The sequence below is a fragment of the Lepisosteus platostomus genome, chromosome 6, assembly GCF_059453375.1.
Source record: "Lepisosteus platostomus isolate fLepPlt1 chromosome 6, fLepPlt1.hap1, whole genome shotgun sequence".
In the NCBI taxonomy this organism is placed as follows: domain Eukaryota; kingdom Metazoa; phylum Chordata; class Actinopteri; order Semionotiformes; family Lepisosteidae; genus Lepisosteus; species Lepisosteus platostomus.
In genome coordinates this window covers 4040608-4065918 of record NC_142616.1, presented here as the reverse complement: position 1 = coordinate 4065918, position 25311 = coordinate 4040608, and the positions used below count along the sequence as shown (strand labels likewise).

Below are 25311 nucleotides of genomic sequence, written 5' to 3'. Positions count from 1 at the left end.
GGACTGAGCTGCTTTCCAAATTCCCTGTTTGCCTGTGTAATTGCATCATTCCTGTGTAATTGCTTATTTTGTTGTATATTGCAGTGATCAGTGACTCACCACAAATGTTACTCTGAAAGAAAGACACTCACCTCTAACAACCAGGTCAATAATAGTGTTATCCTCCATCAGGTCAGACCCCACCATGCATGTGTACTGTCCATGGTCAGAGCGTCTCACATCTCTCAGTGTTAAAGACACATTGCCTCTGTGGAGCTCCTGCAGGAATAGACCAGCCCTGTCCCCGTAGTCATGGTTCTGTTTAACAAGGTCATACTGGTGTGATTCATACAAACAAATAAGGTCATGGTAATTCTTTTTAAACCACCTGATCTCTAAATCCTCAGCACTAATGTCTGGTGAGAGGTAACAGGGCAGGACAGCGTCTTCACCAGGGGACACAACTACAGGAGCAGCTGGACCATGAACCTCAAACCTCTCTGAAAGAGAAAGAGCACAGCTGACATGAGTCTTCAACCTCAACACAGACAAACACTCTGAGACAAACTGTAGACTCATTACTGTCAGAATAAAGCAGAGCAGCTCAGTGACACACAGTGTTTTCTACAAACAGCCCATCACTGATTCAGACCCACATGTGACTGAGGAGCACTGAAGATCAGTGAGTCTCATCTCACCATCTGCTCCTCTTCCTCACACCAGTGTTTCCCACACTGGGGTCTGGATCTCTCACCCAGGACCCTCAGATCCTCACCTTCACTCACTGATAGAAGAGCTGTTACTGTGTTCAATGAGGGTCTGTTACTCTGCAGTGACAGTACGGGGTTGAACCAGGGTCTTTATCTGTGTCTGTCTCTCTGCTCTCTGGTCTTTTATATTCTGAAACTCTTCATATACAGAATCCAGATTTAACATCTGATTAATACTTCTAACACAATCTGAACCCATAAACACAGGAGGCTCAGCGGGTTGTAGTCTATAGACACCTGAATGGTTTAATATTTTATTCAGGAGTTTTTAAAACACAAAATAAGCAACAACTTGACACAAAATCCAATATGAAGATGAACTACAGGCAAGATCCAGTCAGACTCCTTCTATAAGTGTCAGTTGTAACACCTCTCCATCTTCCACAAAAACACTTCTGACACATTGCAATGTCCTGTGTAGTTTGGGTCACTCCAGGACTCCCTCTGTAAGTGATGAGTACCTGATGTAGCCAACATTAACTCAACATTAACATTGAGGCACAGATTGGCAGAGAGGGTGAAGCAGCTCTCAGGTCAGCAGTGTGACTTGGCCACGATTGACACTGTCGCTGGGTCTGTCAGCTCATCCCACAGGTGCTCAGGGGTCTGATGACAGAGTGACTCAGTGGAGGACACTGATCCCAGACTGACACACAACATCATGAGCAGAAGAAAGGCTGATGACAAGAACAGACTGTTCAGCCCATCAGTGCTCATCGCGGTCCTGCACTTTCACAGCACCAGGCTCAGATGTGAAAGTTCAGAGTCTGTGTTTCCACTGTGTGTCCTGGTGATGTGTTAATACCTCCCAGTGCTGCTGCTGACACAGTCAGTCTGGTCACATGGGGCTCCAGTGCAGCTGATTGACCTAGTTTAGGGGTCCTGAGATCAACACTGGGATATGACTGGGGTTTGTGTGGGGTGAGAAAATTGTTAACCAAGCTTCAGCTGTGGTGCTTATTTTTGATCAACTAGAATAGGCTGTCAGTTTTATAAGATGTGTTTCATCATCTCCCACAGATCTTCAGCGTTTCACAAGCTCAGCTCCTGTCATCTCCATCTCAGTCTGTCATCAAGGTCACTGGTTCTCAGCAGCCTGGTCCTCAGGCCCTTTTCCTCTCTCCTTCTTCACATTCTTCCTTCTCATTTGAACTCTGTCTGATCGTCATAGTTGCTTCTCTTTGAGTCATATTTAAACAAACAATCCATATTAATTCAGATAAACTTGTCTGTGTCGTTAATAAGGAAGACTGTCCTCCCTGCTTACTGTGACACACCTATGAGAGGTGACCAGAGCAACAGTATCACAACAGAACCAGCAACAAGCCCTCTGCTGTCCTGCAACAAGCCCTCATTAGCTTCCTGCCTCCTCTTCCACAGGCTTTCAGCACTTCACGACTCAGAGCACTGTTGTGATCATTAGGTACTTCCTCATGTGCATAACAATGAATGATTATTAAGAGTTGAGATACACAATTGTAAATGTTATGGTTTTTACACAATGAGCTTCAGAAGTTTTAATCTAAGAAATTGTATGACATTTTCAGTCATCAGTGTGAAATCAGGGTTCCGGACAGGTTACTGATTAAAACACCAATAAGAGTCTCACTGTACCTGATCCTGAGACACAGGACTGGTGGAGAAACAGCAGAGTCAAAAAGAGCCACTGTGACTGGTCAGACTCCATCTCTGAAACAAAGAAACACTGTGAAGTAAGAAAGACACACTTATGAGTTACACTTCACATTTGAAATAAAGAAACACTCGGACAGAGATCAAATGTCTCTGAAAGATACAGGTAATAAACTTTACTGAAGCACACTTGACACTACTTCTGCAACTGTATCTGACTGATCTCACTGTCACTCCAGCACACAGCAGCTTCAGTCCTGACCTGACTGTTCACTCACACACTGCTGTACCTGACTGATCTCACTGTCACTCCAGCACACAGCAGCTTCAGTCCTGACCTGACTGTTCACTCACACACTGCTGTACCTGACTGATCTCACTGTCACTCCAGCAAGAACAACTTCAGACATGAAAGCTGAATCTTGTTCAGCACGTAGTGTGGTTCTTGTCTTTTTTTGTCATATTCGAGCCTTTCTGTAAATTGAACCCATCCATACAATTAATACCCTTTATGTTACTCTGCATTTGCATTACAATTTTCATACTACTCCAGACCCAGCCAAACCTTTCTGTTCAATCACTGTCACACTGACAGACATTGCAGTCTGGACAGGGACACTCAGAGCTGTGGTCTGAGCTCTTTTCCAGAGACAATACAGTGAGCAGGACAGGGACACTCAGAGCTGTGGTCTGAGCTCTTTTCCAGAGACAGTACAGCGAGCAGAACAGGGACACTCTAAATTTATTTATTTAGGGTCTCTAAATTTATGTAAATTGAGGAAACTGAATACTAATACAGTATACAGTGGTGTGAAAAATCACTTTTTCACACAGGGCCATGTAGGTTTGGATTTTTTTTCCCTTAATAATAAAAACCTTCATTTAAAAACTGCATTTTGTATTTACTTGTGTTATCTTTGTCTAATATTTCAATTTGTTTGATGATCTGAAACATCTCAGTGTGACAAACATGCAAAAAAAAAAAGAAATCAGGAAGGGGGCCCAACACTTTTTCACACCACTGTATCTGTCCTATAAACCATTTACAGAATCAGTCCTTGCATTCAGCATCTTGGTTTGGTTCACTTAGCAAGAGCAGAACAGGTTGTGTCTCTCAGTGGTAGAACAGTGAGCACTAGACAGCATAGTCTTAAAGACCTGTATTAAATTTTATTGTAGTTTTTGGATTTGTGTGTGTATATTTCAGATCGCTGTATAAAAAGGCAATGATACTGTCCTGGGTCCTGTCACCCCCTCTGGGGTCATTTTCCCATCTGGATCAGCACGTCATTTCACACCTCCCTGCCTCCGGACAGACTGAGAGCAAACAGCAGGCGTTGTCTAGGCAGTGACTTGAAAAATAAGACTCTGTATCTCGGGAACGAAAGCAGCTTGGAAGAGCAGTAAGAAACGAGGCTGGTTAGCTTCTCCTGCCCTGCTGTGGGGCTGGGGGGAATATATGTCATACCCATGAAAAAACATTGCGAGAATGAAAGCATGTTACTTCAGCACCACGAACCGGCACAAACGCAGCACTAATGAATGTGAGGGGTTTCATTGTTTGTGGGAGTGCAACTTCACAGAGCTTAAGGACTCAAATATCCCATATCATACACTATTCAATGTGATACTTTCACGTATTTTCACCAAACAATATTAATATTATTAACCTGAACAAACTCCACTGTACATGTTTAAACAAAGGCACACTCTTAAACCGTAACATCCCTAAACATAAACTTCCCGATATTCCTTAATGTCACTAACTCAGGCTAGCAGTACTGTACACGTGTTACGAGTAAAATATAAACCCTAAAGCGGGAGCTGGAAAATAAACCTGCAAAAGGTATTTTCCGCAATTCGAAAAAATAGACCAATAATCCTAAATCGAGAGAGAGTGATTGCCGGGTCAAAGCCGTGATCCGAGAGCCGTAGTCAGCAGGAGAAAGCCAGGAATCCAAACCCGAGAGGGGTACTTGCCAAAACCGAGTCGTAATCCGGATTCCGAGTCGTAATTTCAAAGGAGAAAGCCAGGAGGCCGAAAGCAGGGAGTGAACTTTCCAAAGCCAAGCCGTAATCCAAAAGCCGTAGGTCCAACAGAGAAAAGCAGTTCCAAGCCGAAAGGTGCAATCGTCGAAAAGCTTAAAGCAGTAGTGAAGCTCACACGGAAAACCAATACTATCGCGGAGGTTAGGGAAGACTGTGCTCAAGTATATCATGAGATGGAGGTGTGGTGGTGAATAGGTGATCCGATAGGTTGCTTAATTCAGCGTGGTCTACGCCTTCTCCTGCTGACCGGACTCCGTTGCCGGGAAGCGGGGATCGTAACAACAAGCTCACACATGTAGCTCGCACTGTGAGCAGCTGTGTAGAGGGGGAGGCTCATGCAGACTGTGTGCTCTTTCTCTTCCAGAGGTGTTACAGCTTGTTGGTCCAGCTGCTCCTGTCATTGTGTCCCCTGGTGAAGACGCTGTCCTGCCCTGTTACCTCTCAACCAGAGAGAGTGTAGAGGACCTGGAGATCAGGTGGTTTAGAGGAGATTATACAGCCCCTGTGTGTTTGTACCAGAACCGCAGGTATAACTCTGACAGACAGGACCCAGCCTACAGGGGAAGGGTGGAGCTTTTCTCCAATGAGCCCCCAGGGGCAACGTGTCTTTAACACTGAGAAACATCACCCGCTCTGATCATGGACAGTACACTTGCATGGTGCTGTCTGATCTCTGGGATGATGACACTGTTATTGACCTGTCTGTTAGAGGTGAGAGTTTAGAATGTAACTAATCATTACCCACAATATTATTGTTCTGCTGCAAAATAGCAATTCTATAAAACATTTGCATGATAACAAGTCCAAGACAATGTGAATGTATTGAATATCACTGACAGATGCTATACCTGTATGTAATTGTAATGATAACTTCCACCGAGAAGCACTTCGAACACAGACTGATAAAGCTGACATGAATAAGAAACCTGTCTGACTCTGATCCCCAGCAGAGACAAATCACATGACAAACATCTCAGACCTTCGTGATTTTAAGCGAAAAACCAAATCTTCTCTTGACTCGTGTTCACTCTGAAATTCTGAACAGAACACTGAATTGTCATGATTTCCCAAAAATAATAAACTCACCTTTACTTGTTGAGCCACTCTAGAACACAAATAATACTATTATATCTCACTCCAGTTTGCAGAATGTTGAAATAGTATGTGACTTTTTTTCAATCTTGTCAGCTGTGTCAGTGTCTCTCCTCTCCCCTGGAGGAGATCAGGCCCAGCTGCTGTGCAGATCAGAGGGCTGGTTCCCTCAACCTGCAGTGATCTGGACAGACAGGGATGGAAACGAGGTGACATCACAGCCCCCCACAGTGGACACGGACAGTCAGGGGCTCCTCAGTGTCAGCAGCTACATCCCAGTCAAACAGGAGTCCAACATCTTCTCCTGCCTGGTTAGAAGTGCTCTTCCTGAGCCAGACTGGGGATCTCAGCTCCACATAACCAGTGAGTATTAAACATGAACATTGGAGCTCCCCTGTAACACAGCTGAGGTATAACACACACCCAGGATATAACACATACACAGTGAGTACAGAGTTGAGTTCACATTCAGCTAGTAGACTATAGAATACAACAATGTTTTTGTAAAGGTGTAGAACAAACTTCCTACCCATCTAACAGAAGCAGTTATCTTATATTGTTTGAATAAACATATGCCTCAATCATTTAACTGAATGAATTCCCCTTATAATAAAACCATCTTATGTTGTGGTGCTGAAGTCATTATGGGATTTATTATAAAAACATTAAGAATAATACAGAAATTGAAATCATGTAACTCTTTAGTTATATGAGATTTTCTTTTACCATGTTGTTGCAGTAAATCAGGAGTAAGTTTTTTAGTCAAAAGCTTGCTGAGCACACAGGAGAATTTCAAGGGAAATTCTGAGATTTTTTAGCTCTCTCTGCCCTGTTTATTTTGGATCACATACAATTTCAATATTCTCTGTTTTATTTTCTCTGGTAACACCTACTGATGATTATCTTTCTCATATAATTGTTGACATAGAATCTAAAAGATCAGACTTTTCCTGTCAGTCCATTCAGAGAGATCCCCTCTCCCGTATACAGATTTGTCTTGTGTATACCAGCCAATATATAGGTTTGAAATTAGTTTATGCATAAACAAATATATTTCTATAAATATATAGAGATATTTCTTATCTCTATAAAATAAAATACCTCCAGAATTCTCCCTCACGTGTCACTGACACTCTAGTTGTGATTTATTTGCTGCTACATTTTCTTTCCCATCTTGCCCATATTATTCTCACTTTAAACAAGTTATGTGTTACTTTCCCTTTACTGTCGTGTGACAGTAAGAGTGTTCTAAAATACCCATGAAAGAGGAGTACTGGTTCTCTTTCTTGCCCAGTTATGCAGTTAGTCAGCTTGAGGATATTTTAAACTCACATTTCTCCACAGACTAGATTTAAACAAGACAGCTTTTCTACTGACCTGAATGTCATCATCACAGAAGGCCCATCAAGTCTAGTAGGAGACCTCTCTCAGTCATTTGAAGAGCACTGTGACTATTTAAATTCTCCAGCTGTCATGACTGGATCTTTGCCTCTCAACAGCAGAGCTCTGTACTTCAGTCTGGCTCCATTGTGACATCATCACATCAGCTGGAGTGATTCAGCATCTGGGCTCAACTAGTCTCCCTGACTGAGACACTTCAACTGGCTCCAGTCCTACAGCTCCCTGTCTAGAGAGAGATTTCTGCTCCACACTGTAGTCTGCTGGAGGCTCACTTGGCTCACACAGATTTCTCTGCTGATGTTGTGGTAGTCAGACAAAGAGTTGGTCACAAATCACTGTGTGATGTACCCATGGGCATGTCATACCAGGATCTTAGAAAATAGGCTGGTTGAGACCAGTGCACACACCAAAGGTGTTAAAACACCCAAGTGCAGTTTAAACACCAAAACCCATAAAACAAAAACCAAAGCTCTTCTTCGAGCTCCCGCCTAAACTTCTTGCAGATCCCGACTATACAGGACAGGGAACTATTCCACTTACTGGCCATCACACAAAACACAAAGCCTTATACAGAATAATCTCTCAGGCTCTTCCCTACCTTATATCAGAGCTTCAGATTCACACTGGTAGATTGCGCCGGACTGGCAAATGAAAAAGAAGATCTTACATTAAAACCCTGCAGTAGATGGTAGCTAAATATGAAAACACCAAGTACACACAGTATTCCACCATCTTCATAAATATTTTATGCAGCAAAGTTAAAAAAAAACAAACGAATGTCAAAATGTTTCCAAAACATCCACTTGTGATACTTTAGCTACTGAGTTCCACAATTCCATATTAATATAGCAATCAAGTGATGTTAAATCACTACAACATTTATCTTTTTACAATAACAGCAAGTAGTGTTCTTACTATGTATTCTTAGAAAAGGATAAAATGTTATAACTTTTTGTGAAGTACAGAATATAAGCTTAATAATGTTAGAGCAAGCACGTTAAAACCAGAACCCATGTAAGTTACCAAGTTAAAGACTTGGTCAATACTGTTAACAGTGGGAGCCTATTGAAATGTCTGTTTATGAGACACAATGTATCAGATATTTATAACTTTCTGACCAAATAACACAGAGTCTTCAAACTACAAACATTTTAAAGATCGCGATTTGTGAAACTTTTCACAACTGTTATTTAGACATTTAAACATCTAGTACCTGGTTGCATTTTTAGAAACCTCAGTTTGAATAAAGCAGATCCACCTGTAAGCGAGTTTATAACAAGACGATTACTATTCAAAAGCTACTCTATGTTTGCCAAACACCTCACCATATAAAGCAGAATAACACAAACTCGTTGGGTTCAACCTCTCTTAAATTTGAGAAACTCTTTCTGTATTTTCTGTTTTTCCTCAAATAAGAATAAACTACTTATGAAATTCTTTTGACAGGAGGAAAGATGTTCTGTGCTCAATAACGTTTATTACCACAGCAAGCATTATGCTACATTTTTTATGCATAAGTAAAAGCATTCTCAAGTCTCTCAAAACCATAAAAAAATTATATTACACTGTACTTTAAAGAAAATAAAAAATAAGAAACAATAACGTGTCCCTGCCTTAAACAGACATTGTATGACTATAGGAAACAGGTTTAGATAAACAACTTATTATGCATGAAAAGAAGATGATTTTCATTTGATCAGCTTAGAATCTGCGTGAAAGCTGTGAAAATGAAAGCTACAGTACAGTCAGACAGATTTTAAGTTATTTAAGCAAAATTAACTTTGTCAAAATCAGCTAATTTGCAAGCAGTACACAACTTCTCAAAAGATGCCTTTTTTCTCTCGTGCAAACTCAACAAAGGTTTATTTTTTTATAATTTCAAAACTTGGATGGTTTGCCTCAGGGACTCATTCGTAGTATAATCAAACCCCCCAGCTGGGTCTCATCTCCAGCTATTCCAGACAGGCCAATCCCATGAAGTCAGATACACAGATATACAGCAAAGTTAGCCCACAGGGCAATGAATGGCAGTGTGATTGTATGCAAGTTATATATATAACTGTAATACAGCATGATACTGTATGGTTTTAAAGCCACTACAGTACAGTATATGTGAAATACTTTTCATAATCATAATCATAATTGAAGTTAATTGCTGATTTCTCATTGCTGAGATTTGAATTAAGACAAAATATAGACAATATAAAAATTACAGCCAAAGGGACTGCTCTGACCAGGATCTGAACTACTTTCCTCAGAATGGAGACCATTAGTCTTAACTTTTGTGCTAAACTGCCACTTGTGTGTAAGGTTCTACATTACTGTCTATCAGCATTTGTAATGTCCATTACCACTCTAAGGACAGTAAAAAAGTATTTCCAAAATATCCACAAATTATATTTTTATCTACCAGTTTTTTTTTAGTTGCACGATTCCATACTAATGTAACTGTAGGGTTCATGCGATGGAGGTTAAACACTCTGCAGGTATGGATGGGAACTGGATGGAGACATATATATATATATTTTTGCAGTTTATTATTGAACAGCCACCTGTACATCTCCACGTTCTCTCCTGCTCTGGTCACGTTCTCCCCATAAACCTCTCCAGCACCTGAACCAGAGAACTGCACACAGCTCGCACACATCTCAAACTGCTCAGCTGGACAAAACTACAGCAGGACCTCAGCTCACACTACTAAGATAAGATAGGGTCACTTTACTGGCCATATACAATTTCTTGCATTAGGGATTTGTCTTTTCCCATACCCCAGCTTGCGTCTTTTGGATTTTTCTACCTCGCTGTATCGACCTCTGGACTCCCGACCTAGCCTGGTTACTCTGACTTCGCACTTCGTCTCCCGTCCCTTGGTAGTCTGACCTGTTTCTTGTTGGCACCGCATTGGGTCCGAACATCTACAGTACACCATTAGTCTCCTTTACGTTGTGTGACACTTGAGGACAAAATCCTGGCTTTTCACAGGAGTACAGCCTTGAGATCTGGGATGGTTGTGACTAGACGACCTCTGAAAACGTCACACTGAACACCAGTGAATCTCAGCTGCAGGAGATACAGGAGGGACTTACTGTATCCAGACTGATTAACTTCTCAGAGGTGTTGACAAGAAAGTGGGTTTCCATCACAGGAGTACTACTTTACACAAACAGTGGTGGGATGGTGAAACAGGTTCCACAACCCCTTAGACTAACATGAGATGAAATGGTCAGACTAATTAGTTTCTAGTAATTATCAGACACGCGTGGTGTTGTCAGTCCCTGTGGACGGAAGGAGAGCTGCTGCACACAGAGATCAGGGGCTCGCTGTTGCGCTGGGTGGATGGAGATCACAATCACACCCACATGACACTGCCCTGTCCATCTGCTCCTCTGGCGTCTCTCGGGGGAGAGATGGGCTCGTGACTCTCTGCAGCGCTCCGCAGGTCTGTGCGGCTCACAGGGGGGTCACTGCGCAGGTGAACCACGAAGCCCTGGACGTACCCTGCTGGCCCACAGGCTGCAGGGCAGAGCCAGACAGCAGGCTGGGCTCACTGGCATGGAGAGAGAGACACAGCAGGCTGGACTGCTCGCAGTAAGAGCTCACACCCGGACAGTGAAATCCTCTGCACCATGTGGAGCTGTGACACCCCTCTGTCAAAACACAGCTGGAGGAGATCCAGGAGCCAAATAACTCCCAACGATTAAACAGCTGGATGGGCCAGCTGGCCTCCTCTTGTCTGTCACCATCATGCTCTGATCTTCTCATGCTGTGTGAGTGAGTTAGTATTTTATTGGTTTGATTATTGGGAACAAAACCACTGGATTGACTCCACATGAGCAGCAACTAACATCCAAGTTTATTAAAAAAAACTTTTCTCTGTCAGAATGACAAAATGACACAGTACTTCACATCTCTTACAACACCACACCTTCCCCAAACAACAACCACCAAAGCTGTTTCATAAGTGCAGCTCTAAACCACTCCCCCTGACAACCCTAATCACACCCCTAACAACCACACCCCCTAATAATCACACCCCTGCAGCTCTGTGCAGATCCAGGAAGTGAAACTCAGAGATCAGTTTCGTTTCACTAGAAACAGCCTCACTGCAGCTCCGTCTCTATTGCTCCTCTCTGTGCAGTTTTTACTTGTCAGAAAAATGGCAGAAGGCACTTTTCCATTTTCTCAGGACCAGTTCAGCTGCTCAGTGTGTCTGGATTTGCTGAAGGATCCAGTGGCTCTGCTCTGTGGACACAGTTACTGTATGGGCTGTATTAAGAACTGCTGGGATCAGGAAGACCAGACTGGGATCTACAGCTGCCCCCAGTGCAGACAGACCTTCACCCCAAGACCTGATCTTCACAGAAACACCGTCCTGGCTGAAGTGGTGGAGAAACTGAAGGAGACAGGGCTCAGTGGCCCTCCTCCTGCTCACAGTCCTGCTGGCCCTGGAGATGCTCTGTGTGATGTCTGCACTGGGAGACAGAGGGGAGCTGTGAAATCCTGTCTGGTGTGTCTGGCCTCTTACTGTCAGACTCACCTCCAGCCTCACTATGAATCTCCTGCTTTCAAGAGACACAAGCTGGTTGAGCCCACAGGACAATTGCAGGAGAAGATCTGCTCCACTCATGACAAACCGCTTGAGGTCTATTGCCTTACTGACCAGAAGTGTGTTTGTTATCTTTGTGTAATGGATGAACACAGAGGCCATGATACTGTCTCAGCTGCAGCAGGAAGGACAGAGAAACAGGTGAGGACTTTGTGTCTGTTCATAAAGTGTCTAGTACAACATGTAAAAAGGATATTTAGGATATTTGGTGCTTTAAGTGATCTCTGGACTGTATTTACTGTATCTGTAATGCTGGATCTCCTCTGCTGAGTCCTGCTCATGTACTCAGCTGTGATCCACACTGGTTGTGTCTCTGAAGTGTCTCCTGTTCTTCTGTCTGTTGTTCATTATCTCCTCCTCCTCTCCTTCACTGTTTCCCTCTTTACTGTCCTCATGAAGCACCAGTGACCCTGTACAACTGCACACAGCACACTCAACACTTCTAGAACAGACTGCACCCTCATTAATGCACAACACACTGAACACCTCTAGAACAGACTGCACCCTCATTAATGCACACCACGCTCAACACCTCTAGAACAGACTGCACCCTCATTAATGCACAGCACACTCAACACTTCTAGAACAGACTGCACCCTCATTAATGCTCAGCGCACTGAACACCTCTAGAACAGACTGCACCCTCATTAATGCACAGCACACTCAGCACCTCTAGAACAGACTGCACCCTCATTAGTCCTACTTTAATTTCTCCACACAAAAAAAAACAGCAGAAAAGCAAAGGGGCAGAAACAGACGGAGTTAAATTAAAGCTCTTAATGAATAGAAGATTGTGAGTCTGGATTTGAAAGAGCTCAGGGAAGGTGACTCTATGATATCCACAGGGATAGAACTCCAGAGCTGTGGGGTGCAGCAGGAGAAGCCCTGTCACCCAGAGTGCTGGCTTGGGGGACAGACAGGAGACCAGGATTAGAAGAGTGAAGGTTGTGAGGTGGGGAGTAGGATGATAGTAACTCTGACAGGTACTGAGGTGTCAAGCCATGCAGAGACTTTTAGGGGAGCATGAGGACATTGAAGTCGACATGAAACCTGATAGGAAGCCAGTGCAGGGACTCCAGAACAGGAGTAACATGATGACTTGCACTAGACCTGGTCAGAATTCTGGCTGCCAAATTCTGGAGTTTGTGTGACGCAGCCTGGCGGTATTTCTGAGGTGGAAGAATCAAGTTTAGGCAATTTAGGCAAGCTAGTGGAGCGTTACTGTAGTCAATATGAGTAAAGATGAAAGAGTTGACCAGCTTTTCAGCAACAATTAGATATAACAAAGGACGCAGCCTGGCAGTATTTCTGTGGTGGAAGAATGATGTTTTGATAATTTGTTGCACATGTCAAGCCTGGAACAGATATCACCCCCTAGTTCTTCAATTTTGACTGTGACTCCAGTACAGTGTCATCCAGAGATAAGGATACTGCATTGGTGTGCCAAGAAGCATGACTTCTGTCTTGTCGCAGTTTAAATGAAGGAAATTGTGAGTCGTCTTTGTGTTTATGTCAGAGAAGCAATTAGAGCAGAGACATGTCAGTGTCAGTTTAGTATGGACAGACTGTACTGTAGATTTGAGTATCATCAGAACTCATACATGCTGAAGGGTAGGGGGCCAGTGTCAACCCCTGAGGAAGACCAGACTTAATGAGTCCAATTTCAGAGCTACAATCGCCGAGAGAGACAGAGTGAAAGTGATCAGTGAGGTAAGACTGGAACCATTGAAGAGCAGTGTCAGAAACTCCAAACACCGTCTCAAGACAAGAAAGTGAGAGGTCATGGCTGACAGTGTCGAAAGCAGCACTGAGTTCAGTAAGAATGAGGACAGAAAGAGAACGAGACTCAGAAGCCGTTAGAAGATCGTTAGTGACTTTGACCAGGGCACTTTCTGTGCTGTGAGGTTGTCTGAAACCATATTGGAGTTCAAAGAGGATTTTTTAACTGAAATCAAACAGCACACTGTAAACTTTCTACATGAAAAGGTAATGAAAGGGTATGAAATTTGGATAGAGGGTGAAAGTTGTTCAGGCTGTCCAGAGCCATGATTCTCTTTCTCACACAGGGGTAACAGCAGCAGTTGTGAAGCCACTGGTACCACATCAGTGCTCAAGGATTCATTTATTATATTGAGGACTATGGGGCAGAAAGCAGAGAAACAGGATTGAAATAAAGTGCTGGGAAGGGGATCTAATTGGCAGGTGGTGGATCTCAGACACATAAACCAGTGAACTGTGGTATAATACCTTCACCTGCTTTATTAAATACAAGACTCACGCTGGGCTCTGCTGGAGTCAGTCTGACACAGAACATGTTTCCTTTTCTCCTCTGAAATGATCTGAATTTTCCCAGAAGTAGACAGGAAGTGAGATGTGGTCGGACACAGGGTCTGCCTGGTCCAGAACCTCATCCAGCGGTCAAGCACGTCAGCCACAGGGTCTCCTCTGACCACTCAGAGAAACTAGTGGCAACAAGGCTCATCAGCACTGCTGTAGTCCTCTGTTTTGAGATGCAGAGGGCAGTCAGGACACAATATTGAGATGTTAGAATGAAAACTGAATTCTCTAGATTGTGTGTCAGATATAATTTGTGTTTTTACATTTTACCTCACATACAGATGTGCAGACCCAGGAGTGAGGTGTAAAACTCGCTGTAGAGCTGCACATGCTGCCGGTGTAGATTAGACTCGAAACAGGAGCGTCAGACAGGACCAGGAAACACATCTCATGTGGATAAGACATCAGGGATGCAGAGTGTGAATTTTCCAGGGTGACTCTAAGGGGTGTCTCTGTGATGTGATTCTCTTACAGCAGAAATGTCCTGAGTGTCTCCGTTTCTCCATAGAAGCAGCTGGGGGAGACACAGACACAAACCCAGCAGAGACTCCAGGAGAGAGAGAAGAAGCTGCAGGAGCTGAGACAGGCTGTGGAGTCACTCAGAGTGGGTATTCACTAGATGAGTGGACACACAGACACACATTTCCACAGCTGGACACTGGACAGTACCCTTTGGAAACAGAGCATACAACATAATGTAGTTTGAGTGTTTTCCTGTGTAATAATCCAGTGTGTGTCTCCTCCCTCAGAGCTCTGCACACACAGCAGTACAGGACACTGACAGGATCTTTACTGAGCTGATCCGCTCCATTGAGAGAACACGCTCTGAGGTCACAGAGCTGATCAGAGCTCAAGAGAGGGCTGCAGTGAGTCAGGCTGAAGGACTTCTAGAGCGACTGGAGAAGGAGATCACTGAGCTGAAGAGGAGAGACACTGATCTGAACCAGGTCTCACACACAGAGGATCACATCCATTTCCTCCAGGTAACATCACTGCTCTGTGACTCTGCAGTACAGAAGGGTGTCTCTCACACGGAGCTGCTCCTGGCTTCTCCCCAGGAATGTGTGTTGTGTTTGATTGGAAACTCCTCTTTCTCTTCCCTGCTGCAGAATTTCCAGTCTGTCTGTGTCCCTCCTGGAGCTGGAGACTCACCCAGCGTCCCTGTCCGTCCACACTTCTCTCCTGAGGCAGTGAGGAGAGCTGTCTCTGGACTGAAAGAGCGACTGGAGGATCTCTGCAAGAAGGAATCAATAAAGATTTCCGCAACAGGTTAGTGGAGAAACACACTGATGTCTTTCTGGATAGTTTATATATTTCCTGTTTTCCTCTTATATTGTCAGTGGATTTTCTGTACAGTGACTGTATTTATCAGAGCAGCTTCTCAGTCAGTGATTCAAATTCTAGGTGAAATATCTTGAAGCTCTAGTCTCACAAATCTTTATGACAGTAACTGTATTGTTATATTGTGCTGTATAGACTGTAGGTTAACAGGAACATTTTATTTCAGGCTACAGTCCCAGTACAGTAGAACAGTCTGTTACAATAGGAGCTATAGTCCCAGTCCAGTAGAACATGTTATTCCTGTTACTCTGTTACTGCAGCCCTGATGAGACATTTCTCTGTGTGTCTCCCCAGTGACTGAAGTCTACAGTCTGCTGACTCCAGAGCCTGGGTCCAGAGCACAGCTTTTACACTGTGAGTCTGTTTTCACAACAGTTCCCCTCTGAAATATACCTGGAGCTCAAACACACATCAGGAACAGTGATACAGAAACTGATACACACTCTGACACACACACTGATTCACACTCTGATACATCCTGATACACATCTGAATTCAGAAAGTCAAGCTTGCAGATTGTCACTCCGTGTGGATCTGAGACACACTGTGTCAAACACACAGATGGACACAGCAGTTCCAGTGGGTGTAGTTAATTTAAGAAAATGCACTTTATTACAAACATGTAAAGTGCACAGTCCTTACAAAGAATACAATTCTGACAACAACTCTTCTACAGAATTTAAATTGTCTCAAAAAGAGTGATTGTCCATTATCAATCATTCTATTTTGCAAGTGCTCAGTGAGGCTGGTTCACACAATAAGAGCCCCTCCAAGCCTCCTGGGTGTTACCACTGGCTGCAGTCCTGGCTTTGAAACTGCGATTGTCCATTTCTCAACAGGAGTACTAAGGAACAGGTTTTTCTGGGTTTTCTTCAGCCCTCAGTCCTGTCCAGAGCTCTTTTGCTGTGATGAAACCCCACCAGGCTACATCACTACGTAGCTTCATTCTGCCTCTGAGGCTCGTGAGGATCCTCTCCTCCAGCTCTCCTGCTCTTCACTCTGTGTTGTGCTGGATGAGAGTGTCACTATGGATGGTAGCTCAGCACCATTTCTGCTCCTAGGAGTTGCACAGTGTTGTCCATTCTGTCCCACACTGCTCTGGTGAAGGTCCAGCTCTTGAACAAGTGCTCTTGCGTCTCCTCTATGAAACACGTGTCCCAGGGGCAGTGTGGGTTCCTGGTGAGTGAGTGGCTGTGAGGTCCTCTCTGTTCACCAGTCTCTGGTGCTTTGGGTTGAGTCCTTGCCCAGGTCTCCTATGGGATCATCAGCCTGTCCCAGGAGACTAGTTCCTCCTTTCCCTTCCTTGTCCTTGGCCCTGTAGTTGGTGCAGAGCTCTGGCTGTATCATGGCCTCATACCTCCTGCTGCACTTCACAGCGTGGGTGTAGGTCTCTGGTCAGTTTTCTGCTTTAGGACTAGTGTTTGACACCGGATCAGATGCTTCATTGGGAGGGAGAACCACAGCCTGACAAAGTACTGAGAATTGTGACTGATGGGGTCCAGCCCCTAGTGACAGAGGTTGCAGAAGAAGATGCAGTGGAGTTTCAGGGGGAAATTCGGCACATCTCTCCCCCTTCCTCACTGTCTGGCACATCTGGTTCCTTGTGATGTACTCGTACCTGTTCCACCATCCCTTGCAGCGCTTGTCTGAGTCTGGCTGACAGAGGGTACACCACGACCAGGTCAGCTAAAGCCAGAAGGGTGTTTGCCTTCAGCACCCTCACTTTCCCCATGAGAGTCAGCGTGCGAGTCTTCCACAGGCCCAGTTACACGTTCACCTTGACCTCTGTCCAGTTTATGTTCTTGTTGTCCTGGCTCTGGAATGAAACCACCAGTATCATTAGGGGCTCCATGCAAAGCTTGAGACCTTCTGGTGGCATGTTCCTGTCCCTCCAGGGTCCAAAGAGCTTGCCCTTGCTCTTTCTGTTTATTAGCCTCAAGTCTGAGGCCCTCCAGTACTGCTCCCTAACCTGCAGCCCACTCTGTAACCCCTGTCTGAAATCAGGAACAGCGTCATGTGTACTGGGAGATCTTGAGGACTTCCCCTGTGCCTCTGCCAATGGCTCTGTAATGAGAACATAGAGAAGAGGTGAAAGAGGACCCTCTTGTCCTACTCCAGATTCCTGGGGGATTAAATCCCAAAGATGTCTGTTCGTGTTGACCCTACTACCCACTTCAGAGTACAGTATCTCTATCCAGCAACTGAAACTTTCTCAGAATCTGAAGTGCTCCAGCCCTCTGAACAGATAGCTGTGGTTTACTGTGTCGAAGGCTTTCTCCTGGTCCAGGCTCACCACCATCATGGGCACGTTCTGGTCCTCGGCCCAGGTGATGGCATCTCTGGTGAGCTGGAGGTTCCAGCTGACTTATCACCCTCCCACCCCACATGTCTGGTCACTGTTGGTGATGTGGGGCAGGGCAGTCCTCAGTCTAATGGCCAGTAGCTTGGACACGATCTTGATGTCCATGCAGAGCATCTTTTGAACCCCTCTTGAAGTGCTGAGAGATGACACCTTCCCTCATCCTGTGTCCAAGCTTTTTGCTGATGGAAGAGCTCTTGTTCCACCTTTACCAGGTCTGCCACTGGGGTGTCCCAGAAGCAGGTGTAGAATTCATTGGGAAGTCCGTCTTGCCACAGCCCTTTGCCATTCTCCATCTGTCAGAATGTTTCAGAGTCTGAGACCCTGGATTTGTGAATAACTGGAATATTCAGGAGCAGAGCCAGTCTCACAATAATGATGGTATGATGACAGTGCTCTTCCCCTGCAGCTTCACAGACACACAGCCTCTTGTGAGCGGCAGCAGTGTGACTCTGGTACAGGGGCTCCTCTGGGGCCTGTAGGCCTCTCTCTTGTCTGAGAAATGGCTGCTTCTCTTCACACATCAACCAGGCTGATGGGTCAGCAGGAAGAAACAGTCAGGACTTGATCTGTCTGAACAAACAGAGCGATAGGAAAACCCAACATCATTTGTTCTTGATATCCTGCCAAAATAAGAATGTCTTAGGTTACTATTGGTTAGTGGCTAAATCTTTAAACAGAAAACCTTAAATGCTACAGTATACAGACATCAAATACACTTGAATTGAGAATTATACAGTAAAATGCAGGAGAGGTGTAATTTGAAGGGGGAAGAAACAGTATTTCTGTGTATTTTGAGCAGATGATGTGAAGAGATAGGGGAATGACAGACAAAAAGAAAAATAATTCAGGACGACACACAACCCGTTACACAGTTTGTTCATTGCTGGTTGGCTGTTTACTGGGACCAGCCATGTCAATTCTACTTGTCACAGAAATGGTAAAAATACACACATTTAACCCGGGAACACTCACTGACAGAGTGCTGTACTTCATGTGTACAAGAGACAGGACACGTGCTCCTTTAGATTCTTTTTTTTTCCAGAAAGAGAAGTATGACGATATTCTTCTGTTGTTAAACTTGATGCTGCTTTACACAGGACAGTATTATTGCATATATAATACCAGATATTCAAACAGCAGCATTGTTCACAAATTAACTACTTCATTCAAACACAATACTGTCTCATCTAACCACAATAAATACCTTATCTCAGCAGCGCTAATACTGTAAGCTTCTGTAAATTTCAGTTTCTCATGTTAGCACTGTGAAAGGAAGGGGCAGTAGAGTATTGAGCTGAGAATTGCCCTCCTCTCAGGACAGGGGGTAATTAATTCTGATCTCTCTTTACTGACAGTGTTTCAATGACATGAAGTCAGTCAGTGTCTCTGTGGCCTGTTTTCCTCAGAGCAGCTCAGACATGTCAGAGTCAGGTGCTCATGGTTAGTTTAAGAGGGGTATTTACTGGGGCTGCAGGGCTCTTTTTACTGGCCAGGGGTAATAACTTTGGGGTCTTTCTCTCCAGCCCAGCTGGTGTTCTCACATGGTCCTGGTCATTAAGAGACCCAGTGGTGTGTTTCACTAAGAATGACACTGGAGTGTCAATATTATTTCACTAGTCCCACCAGAGTGAGTGTGTATTGGGGTGTTTGCCTGCGATATTGGGGACTTCATTTCAAACAGGAGTGATCTAGAGGGTGTCTGTGTTTCCAGACTGATAGACTCTCCTGTGGAGTAAGTCAGTGTTTGACAGTGTGTCCTGTTCTACACAGAACAAGTGTGAAATATCAGTGGAAGATGTTGTCATGTCGGCTTCAGAGCTGCAGTGTCCAGCAGAGGGGACCCTCTCTCATCACAGAACTAAAGGCGCTCTGAGTCCAAAAATGAATTCAGGTGTTTTTATAAATTTATGTAGGTGGCTGTGTCAGCCTTTCTAGGCTCCAGGAGTAAAAAAATAAGAGCTGATAAGATTCTCTTTGATCGTCACTTGATTGACAGGCAGACAGGCAAAGGGGAATATTTACTCAGTATTAACTCTTAAGAGTTAACACTGAAGTATGAAGTATGAGGAGAGTATTAAGTCAGTATTCATTGCTCATGCGAATAAAGCTTCTTGAATTGAATCGATTAAAACCCCCATTCGCTGTGAACATGTATAAGCCCCGCCCCCCGTCTCTCAGTGGTCAGCGCTCACTGATTGACAGCTGGTGTCTCCTATCAGAGAGGCGGACAGTGAGCGCGAGCAGTCTGAAGTCAGTATGAGCGCCTCTGTTTCTCTCGTCTTTCTCTCCGGGTTTCTGGATGTGTTATTTCTGCTTTGAATTGAACACTTTGGATATTTCTTGCCATTTTCAACGTAAGTATGGTGGGTTTTCTTACGTTTCACAAGGTTTTTACTTTCTATTATATTTTTTCTGTAAAAAATGAGCATTATGCAGGTTTTTATAAATACATGTAGGTAGCTGCGTCAGCCTTTCTAGACTCCAGGAGTAAAGAAAAAAATAAGACCTGAGAGGAAACTCTTTGATTTTCACTAAATTGACAGGCAGACAAAGGGAGAGTATTTCTTCAGTATTAAGAATTAAGAATTAAGAGTTAATACTGCTCCTACTGTCTCCTATCAGAGATTATTATTATTATTTCTGTTTAATCTGAATACTTTAGATATTTCTTCACATGTTCAAAGTAAGTGTGAAGTCCTTTATTTCAGCAAGGTTTTGCTTTTTCCATTATATTTTTTTTACTGTAAAAACGAGCAGTATTCAGTCTTTGAATTCAGCACTTTTTTATTCTGCGTCGTCAGGAAAATGGTCTCAGAGAAGATGAATGAGCTGCTGAACTGGGATTTGAAATAAACCGGTTTAACAGACAGGCTGTCCAGTTTCTTACAGTATACAGGTCGTTGTGGTGGGTTGTGAAGTGTTTGAAAGTGAGTGGTCGGGCTGTAGTTTCTCCTGCAGTCCGGTCGGTCCTGTGTTTATTAATAATGTCGTTTAAAAAAATAAAGTTTCGTCGCTGTGAAAACAAGTGTTTAATGTTTGTATTTAGAGGATATTGGGATCACTCCCATGTGTAACACTAGTGAAACAGTGAAGAAGATGTCGTTTCTCTGGAAGGGAAGAGCAGTCATTAGTAATTGACTGGTGTTTCTCTCTCGGTGTGTTTGGGGACAAAGACATTTCACAGTCTGATGGAGTTGAGTTGGACTGTGATCGGCAGGAGCCTGTTGTGATGTTTGTGTTTTATTCCCCAGCTGCTGTGACTCTGGACCCTGATACAGCTCACTTTGAGCTCAGCCTGTCTGAGGATGGGAAGAGAGTGAGACGGGGACAGAGGAAGAGTCTCTCTGACAATCCTCACAGATTTGATGACTGGCCCTGTGTCGTGAGCAGGGAGGCCTTCACCTCAGGGAGACACTACTGGGAGGTGGAGGTGAATCGATACTGGAGAATAGGAGTGACCAGAGAGTCTGCAGAGAGGAAAGGGGGGTTCAGCTTCTCTCCCCAGCGGGGTTACTGGTGTCTGGGCTCTGACTGGTCTGGTTTCTTTGCTCTCACCGACCCTGTGACCCCTCTCCCCCTCAGTCTGCTGCCCAAGAAGCTGGGGGTGTGTGTGGATATTGAGGAGAGGAAGGTCTCCTTTTACACAGTGGAGTCCAGAGCTCATGTCTACACTTTCACTGACATGGTCTTCCCTCAGGGGGAGAAGATCTATCCTGTCTTCTGTACCTGGGATTCAGATAAAGACCTTGAGCTGCTGCCTGCTGTCAGTGTGGAGATTAAACCCGTCACTGACTCATGAACACAGGCTGACTCTCTCCCAGCTCTCTGTCCACTGCTCACACTGGGAGACGGGTTTACTGACGGGCAGTGAGGTGAGGTCAGAAATATAGTAGTAATTGTAGATGATGTTGTGTTTAAATTGTTTTATTTACTATAACACATTTAAACGGGGGAAAATAACATGTACGAGAGAGGGCGAGATAACGTGCTACCAGCCTGCTGTACTCCTGACTTGTAAATATCTCTGGAAACCCTGCTGTGTTTTTTTTTCTAATTTTTGAGAAAATAAACTTTAAAAAATGAAATCCCGTGTGAGTCTCTCCTGCGCACGCCGGTGACCGTGAAGCTGCCAGAACGGGGAGGGACCCGCTGACGTCACCACAGCCAGGAGGAATAGGGACTGTGACGCAGGCAGGAAGTGGCTCAGGGTGGTTATGGGAGTTGTAGTTTGTAACCAGCGGTGCGTCTGCGAGCAGCTACAGCCAGTCTAATACCCGGCTCCTCTTAGACAGGGTGAACATCAGCATGTTCAGTTTTGTGTATTTTATGTTCTTATGGGGTTTATTGTGTGGAGCTTTGCTTAGTGTGAGGGAAGTTTCATGTGATCTCTGACCCAGGGGAAAGTGGACGCGCTGTGTCCGTTACTCTTTTTTCTGGTCTTTGGTTCCCAATGAAGTATGATAATCGGCCATTGAAGCTCTGTTTTCCTTCATATGAAGCCCAAAAGTTTGTTGGTAGCGGCGAGTTTTTTCTTCAGGGACAGAAACTTGGGCTCCGTGTCGGTCTTGTCTTCCGTCCTGCCGTTTGGACATTTCATGTAGACGATTCTCTGTCCACAGAGGGACTGTGTCGTGAGAGGTAGTTTTAACACACTCCCTTGAGCGCTGGTTAGTGTGGTAATTGTGAGACGCTCCCTAGAGCAGGCGGGTTAGAAGATGGCGACAGACCTGCTGTTCTAGTAAGAAGTGAAGTTAAACTCATTCCTGGTGTTGTGTTCAGCTGTGTTTAATATATATAAACTAACCCAAAACACAAGAGACTGCACCGGGAGATTACTGCACTGCTTCGGCAGTTCATGTATTCAGCAGGATAAGCATCATTATCTGAGGGATTATTTTTGTAACTTTGGGATGTATATTTGTTTCCTTTCATTATTTTGTCCCTCTCTCTACCTTGGAACAAAACGTGCTACAATTCGCTACTTTTTTTAATCCCAGCCGTGTTTAGTCCAAACTCTCAGAACAACCTGAAAAAGTTCAAGTTCAGGACTCTCAGTACCTCCCTCTCCGACCGCATCTGAAATATTTCACTTTGTTCGCTTCGTGACGCAGTGCTGTACCGCGGGAAAACACTGTTGACAAAATGATTATCGAACTTAGAGCTGTTACATATTTTCTTAGAAATACATTTTATTATGCAAATAAATTAAACTTCTTGACTAAAATGTCTGTATGACTAAAATGGCTGCTTTACTCAACTAAAAGTAAGACTTATTATAATTAAAATGTATGGAATATTGAAACAGGAAGGAGACTTGGAGACTCTTCAGAGAACACGTCATAGCTGTGAAGATGAAAGATCTCTCCAAGCCCCTAGTTTCTCATTTCACCTCACACGGCCATGATCACACCGATCTCTGTGTCTGCATTCTCAAAGAAGGGTTGCTCAACTCCCACAGCAGAAAGACATCAGAAACAAAAATGATCCTGAAATTTGATTCACCTCTTCTCCTTCTCTCAACGACAGGCTGGTTTTCGTGTAATTTAATAAAGTATATTTGTTTCCTTTAATTATTTTGTCCCTCTTTCTACCTTGGAACAAAACGTGCTGTAATCGTCTCTATTCTCACACGTCTCTCTCCCCCTCTCCACTTTGCAGCACCTCCTGAATGGTCTCTCTGCCTCTCCCCTCTCCCCTCTCCCGCCTCCCGGCTGTTCTTCTCCTGCTACATTATCTCTGCAGTTTCCTTTCTCCGCTTTTCAGCAGGAATAAACCCTTCCTGGTTCCTTTGCAGCCTACGCATGCTGACACAGCTCCCTACCAGCTACAGGGAGCTCAGTTACAGGGAAGAAGCCTTCACTGGGTCCTTTGCAACGTTTAAACTTGCTTTCTCCACGTTACAATTGTACAGTCATTAACAATGTCACGTCAGTCAAGGAAAAATTAGTCTTGACTTCTGCCTTTCGAAAAAGTACAGCCAGCCTTCTGCACCTGAACACCTCCATTGTGTCGAGCCTGTCTACCGAAACACTGTCTAATTTCTACATTTGCATTGTGATCCTAATGATCTGGAAGCTCATTTACAAATGTAAAAACTCCATTAAAGTCCCTTCCGCATTTGTGAAACTGGGGAAAGTCAGTTGAGAGACGGAACAAACTACAAACAGACCTGGACCACAAGACCAATAAAATCACTGCAGACAGGAGTGTGAATGCCGTGAGCTTTATTGAATCACAGTACAAGGGATCTCTTACAGCAGGCAGAGCAGAGCCAAGAGTCTCACCAGAGAGGACGGGAGACACAGTGAGAGAGGAGATCACAGACAATCCCTCGGTAATAAGCACACACAACAGGACAGGAGACGCAGTGAGAGAGGAGATCACAGAGAATCCCTCAGTAATAAACACACACAGCAGGACAGGAGACACAGTGAGAGGGAGAGTAGATCACAAAGACTCCCTCAGTAATAAACACACAACAGGACAGGAGACACAGTGCTTCAAAAGTTTATCAATAATCTCTAAATAGAAAACAACATCAGAGGTCAGACACAAAATTGTTATTGACATTCTAAGTTAATTTTTAAACTCAACAAACTATATTTTATTCAAACTCATTCATCTTCAAATAAGTCTAAGATGTATACCCAAAAAGATGAAGTTCAGGAAAATCATTTTCACCTTCCTGGTTTTCACAGAACTCTCAGAACTTCAACTCAGTTCTTGTTGGTCTGTACTCAGCTCGTCAGAAGTTGTCTGGTGGTGTCTGTGGAACGTGGTCACATCGTAATATAGACACACTGTTTCCTGCAGACTCAGGATGAGATGAGAGAAAGGTCTGCTGAGGTCCAGCATGAAGACGTTCCTCTCTACATCAGTGGTCTCAGTGCTCATTAAGATAACAGTGTGGTTTTTATTTTCTCATTCCCCCAAACCACAGGGCTGGTTCTCAGACGCACACAAGGGCCACACGATTTTGAGAAGAATCTTGTTTGTATGGAAAATGTATTTTAGAGTTTAATGTCCCTGTGCTGAAGAACGGGTCTCAGTTCTCTCTGCCCAGTGTCACAGCTGGTTCTCCCATGAGTCTCAGTGTCAGGGTCAGCTAGTGTGTGAGGAGATGAACAGAGGAGCCTCACACTCAAGATCACTGTGGGAGAGGGACCAGAGTGTTTTTCAGTTTTCTATTGGGATCCTGCAGTGATGTGACACCAGCTTTACAGTCCATTTCTGACTCACTACTTGAAATAGCCAAAGAGAATAAATAAAACCTTAAACATGGTCCTTCTTGTTTTCATGCACTCCTGAGGACTCCTGTCTCTCCTGTTGTCACACACACACCTGAGGACTCCTGTCTCTCCTGTTGTCACACACACACACACACACACCCCTGAGGACTCCTGTCTCTCCTGTTGTCACACACACACACACCCCTGAGGACTCCTGACTCTCCTGTTATCACACACACACACCCCTGAGGACTCCTGTCTCTCCTGTTGTCACACACACACCTGAGGACTCCTGTCTCTCCTGTTGTCACACACACACACACACCCCTGAGGACTCCCTGTCTCTCCTGTTGTCACACACACACACACCCCTGAGGACTCCTGACTCTCCTGTTATCACACACACACACCCCTGAGGACTCCTGTCTCTCCTGTTGTCACACACACACCTGAGTACTCCTGACTCTCCTGTTGTCACACTCACATCTGAGGACTCCTGTCTCTCCTGTTGTC

The 25311-nt window shown here is 44.3% G+C and overlaps 2 protein-coding genes across 10 annotated transcripts in view; one reads left to right on the top strand and one right to left on the bottom strand.

Annotated features, from left to right (window-relative positions):
- Positions 1-4772, bottom strand: part of LOC148659659 (butyrophilin subfamily 1 member A1-like) — an 84849-nt gene extending 80077 nt beyond the window's left edge. For 2 of the 6 annotated variants that reach the window (XR_015939743.1, XM_088637486.1), the window contains exons 1-3: positions 4362-4767; positions 2364-2438; positions 132-479 (exon numbers count right to left, since the gene is read on the bottom strand). Coding sequence is in view for 4 of the 6 variants with exons in the window: in XM_088637486.1 (XP_088493612.1) it covers positions 132-479; positions 2364-2436 (421 nt within the window). In the remaining 2 variants the exon portion in view is untranslated. Of the gene's footprint in view, positions 1-131; positions 480-2363; positions 2439-4361 lie in introns of all 6 variants that reach the window. The other 4 variants (XR_015939744.1, XM_088637489.1, XM_088637485.1 and 1 more) reach the window with 3 other exon arrangements.
- Positions 1-23139, top strand: part of LOC148659658 (butyrophilin subfamily 1 member A1-like) — a 106584-nt gene extending 83445 nt beyond the window's left edge. The window contains exons 1-6 of one of the 4 annotated variants that reach the window (XM_088637432.1): positions 10876-11670; positions 14375-14470; positions 14616-14849; positions 14976-15135; positions 15502-15561; positions 20821-23139. In XM_088637432.1, the coding sequence (XP_088493558.1) occupies positions 11080-11670; positions 14375-14470; positions 14616-14849; positions 14976-15135; positions 15502-15561; positions 20821-21368 (1689 nt within the window). In that variant the 5' untranslated portion in view covers positions 10876-11079 and the 3' untranslated portion in view covers positions 21369-23139. Of the gene's footprint in view, positions 1-10875; positions 11671-14374; positions 14471-14615; positions 14850-14975; positions 15136-15501; positions 15562-15582; positions 19924-20820 lie in introns of those variants that run through there. The other 3 variants (XM_088637436.1, XM_088637437.1, XM_088637435.1) reach the window with 3 other exon arrangements.
- Positions 23140-25311: the final 2172 nt, after the last annotated feature.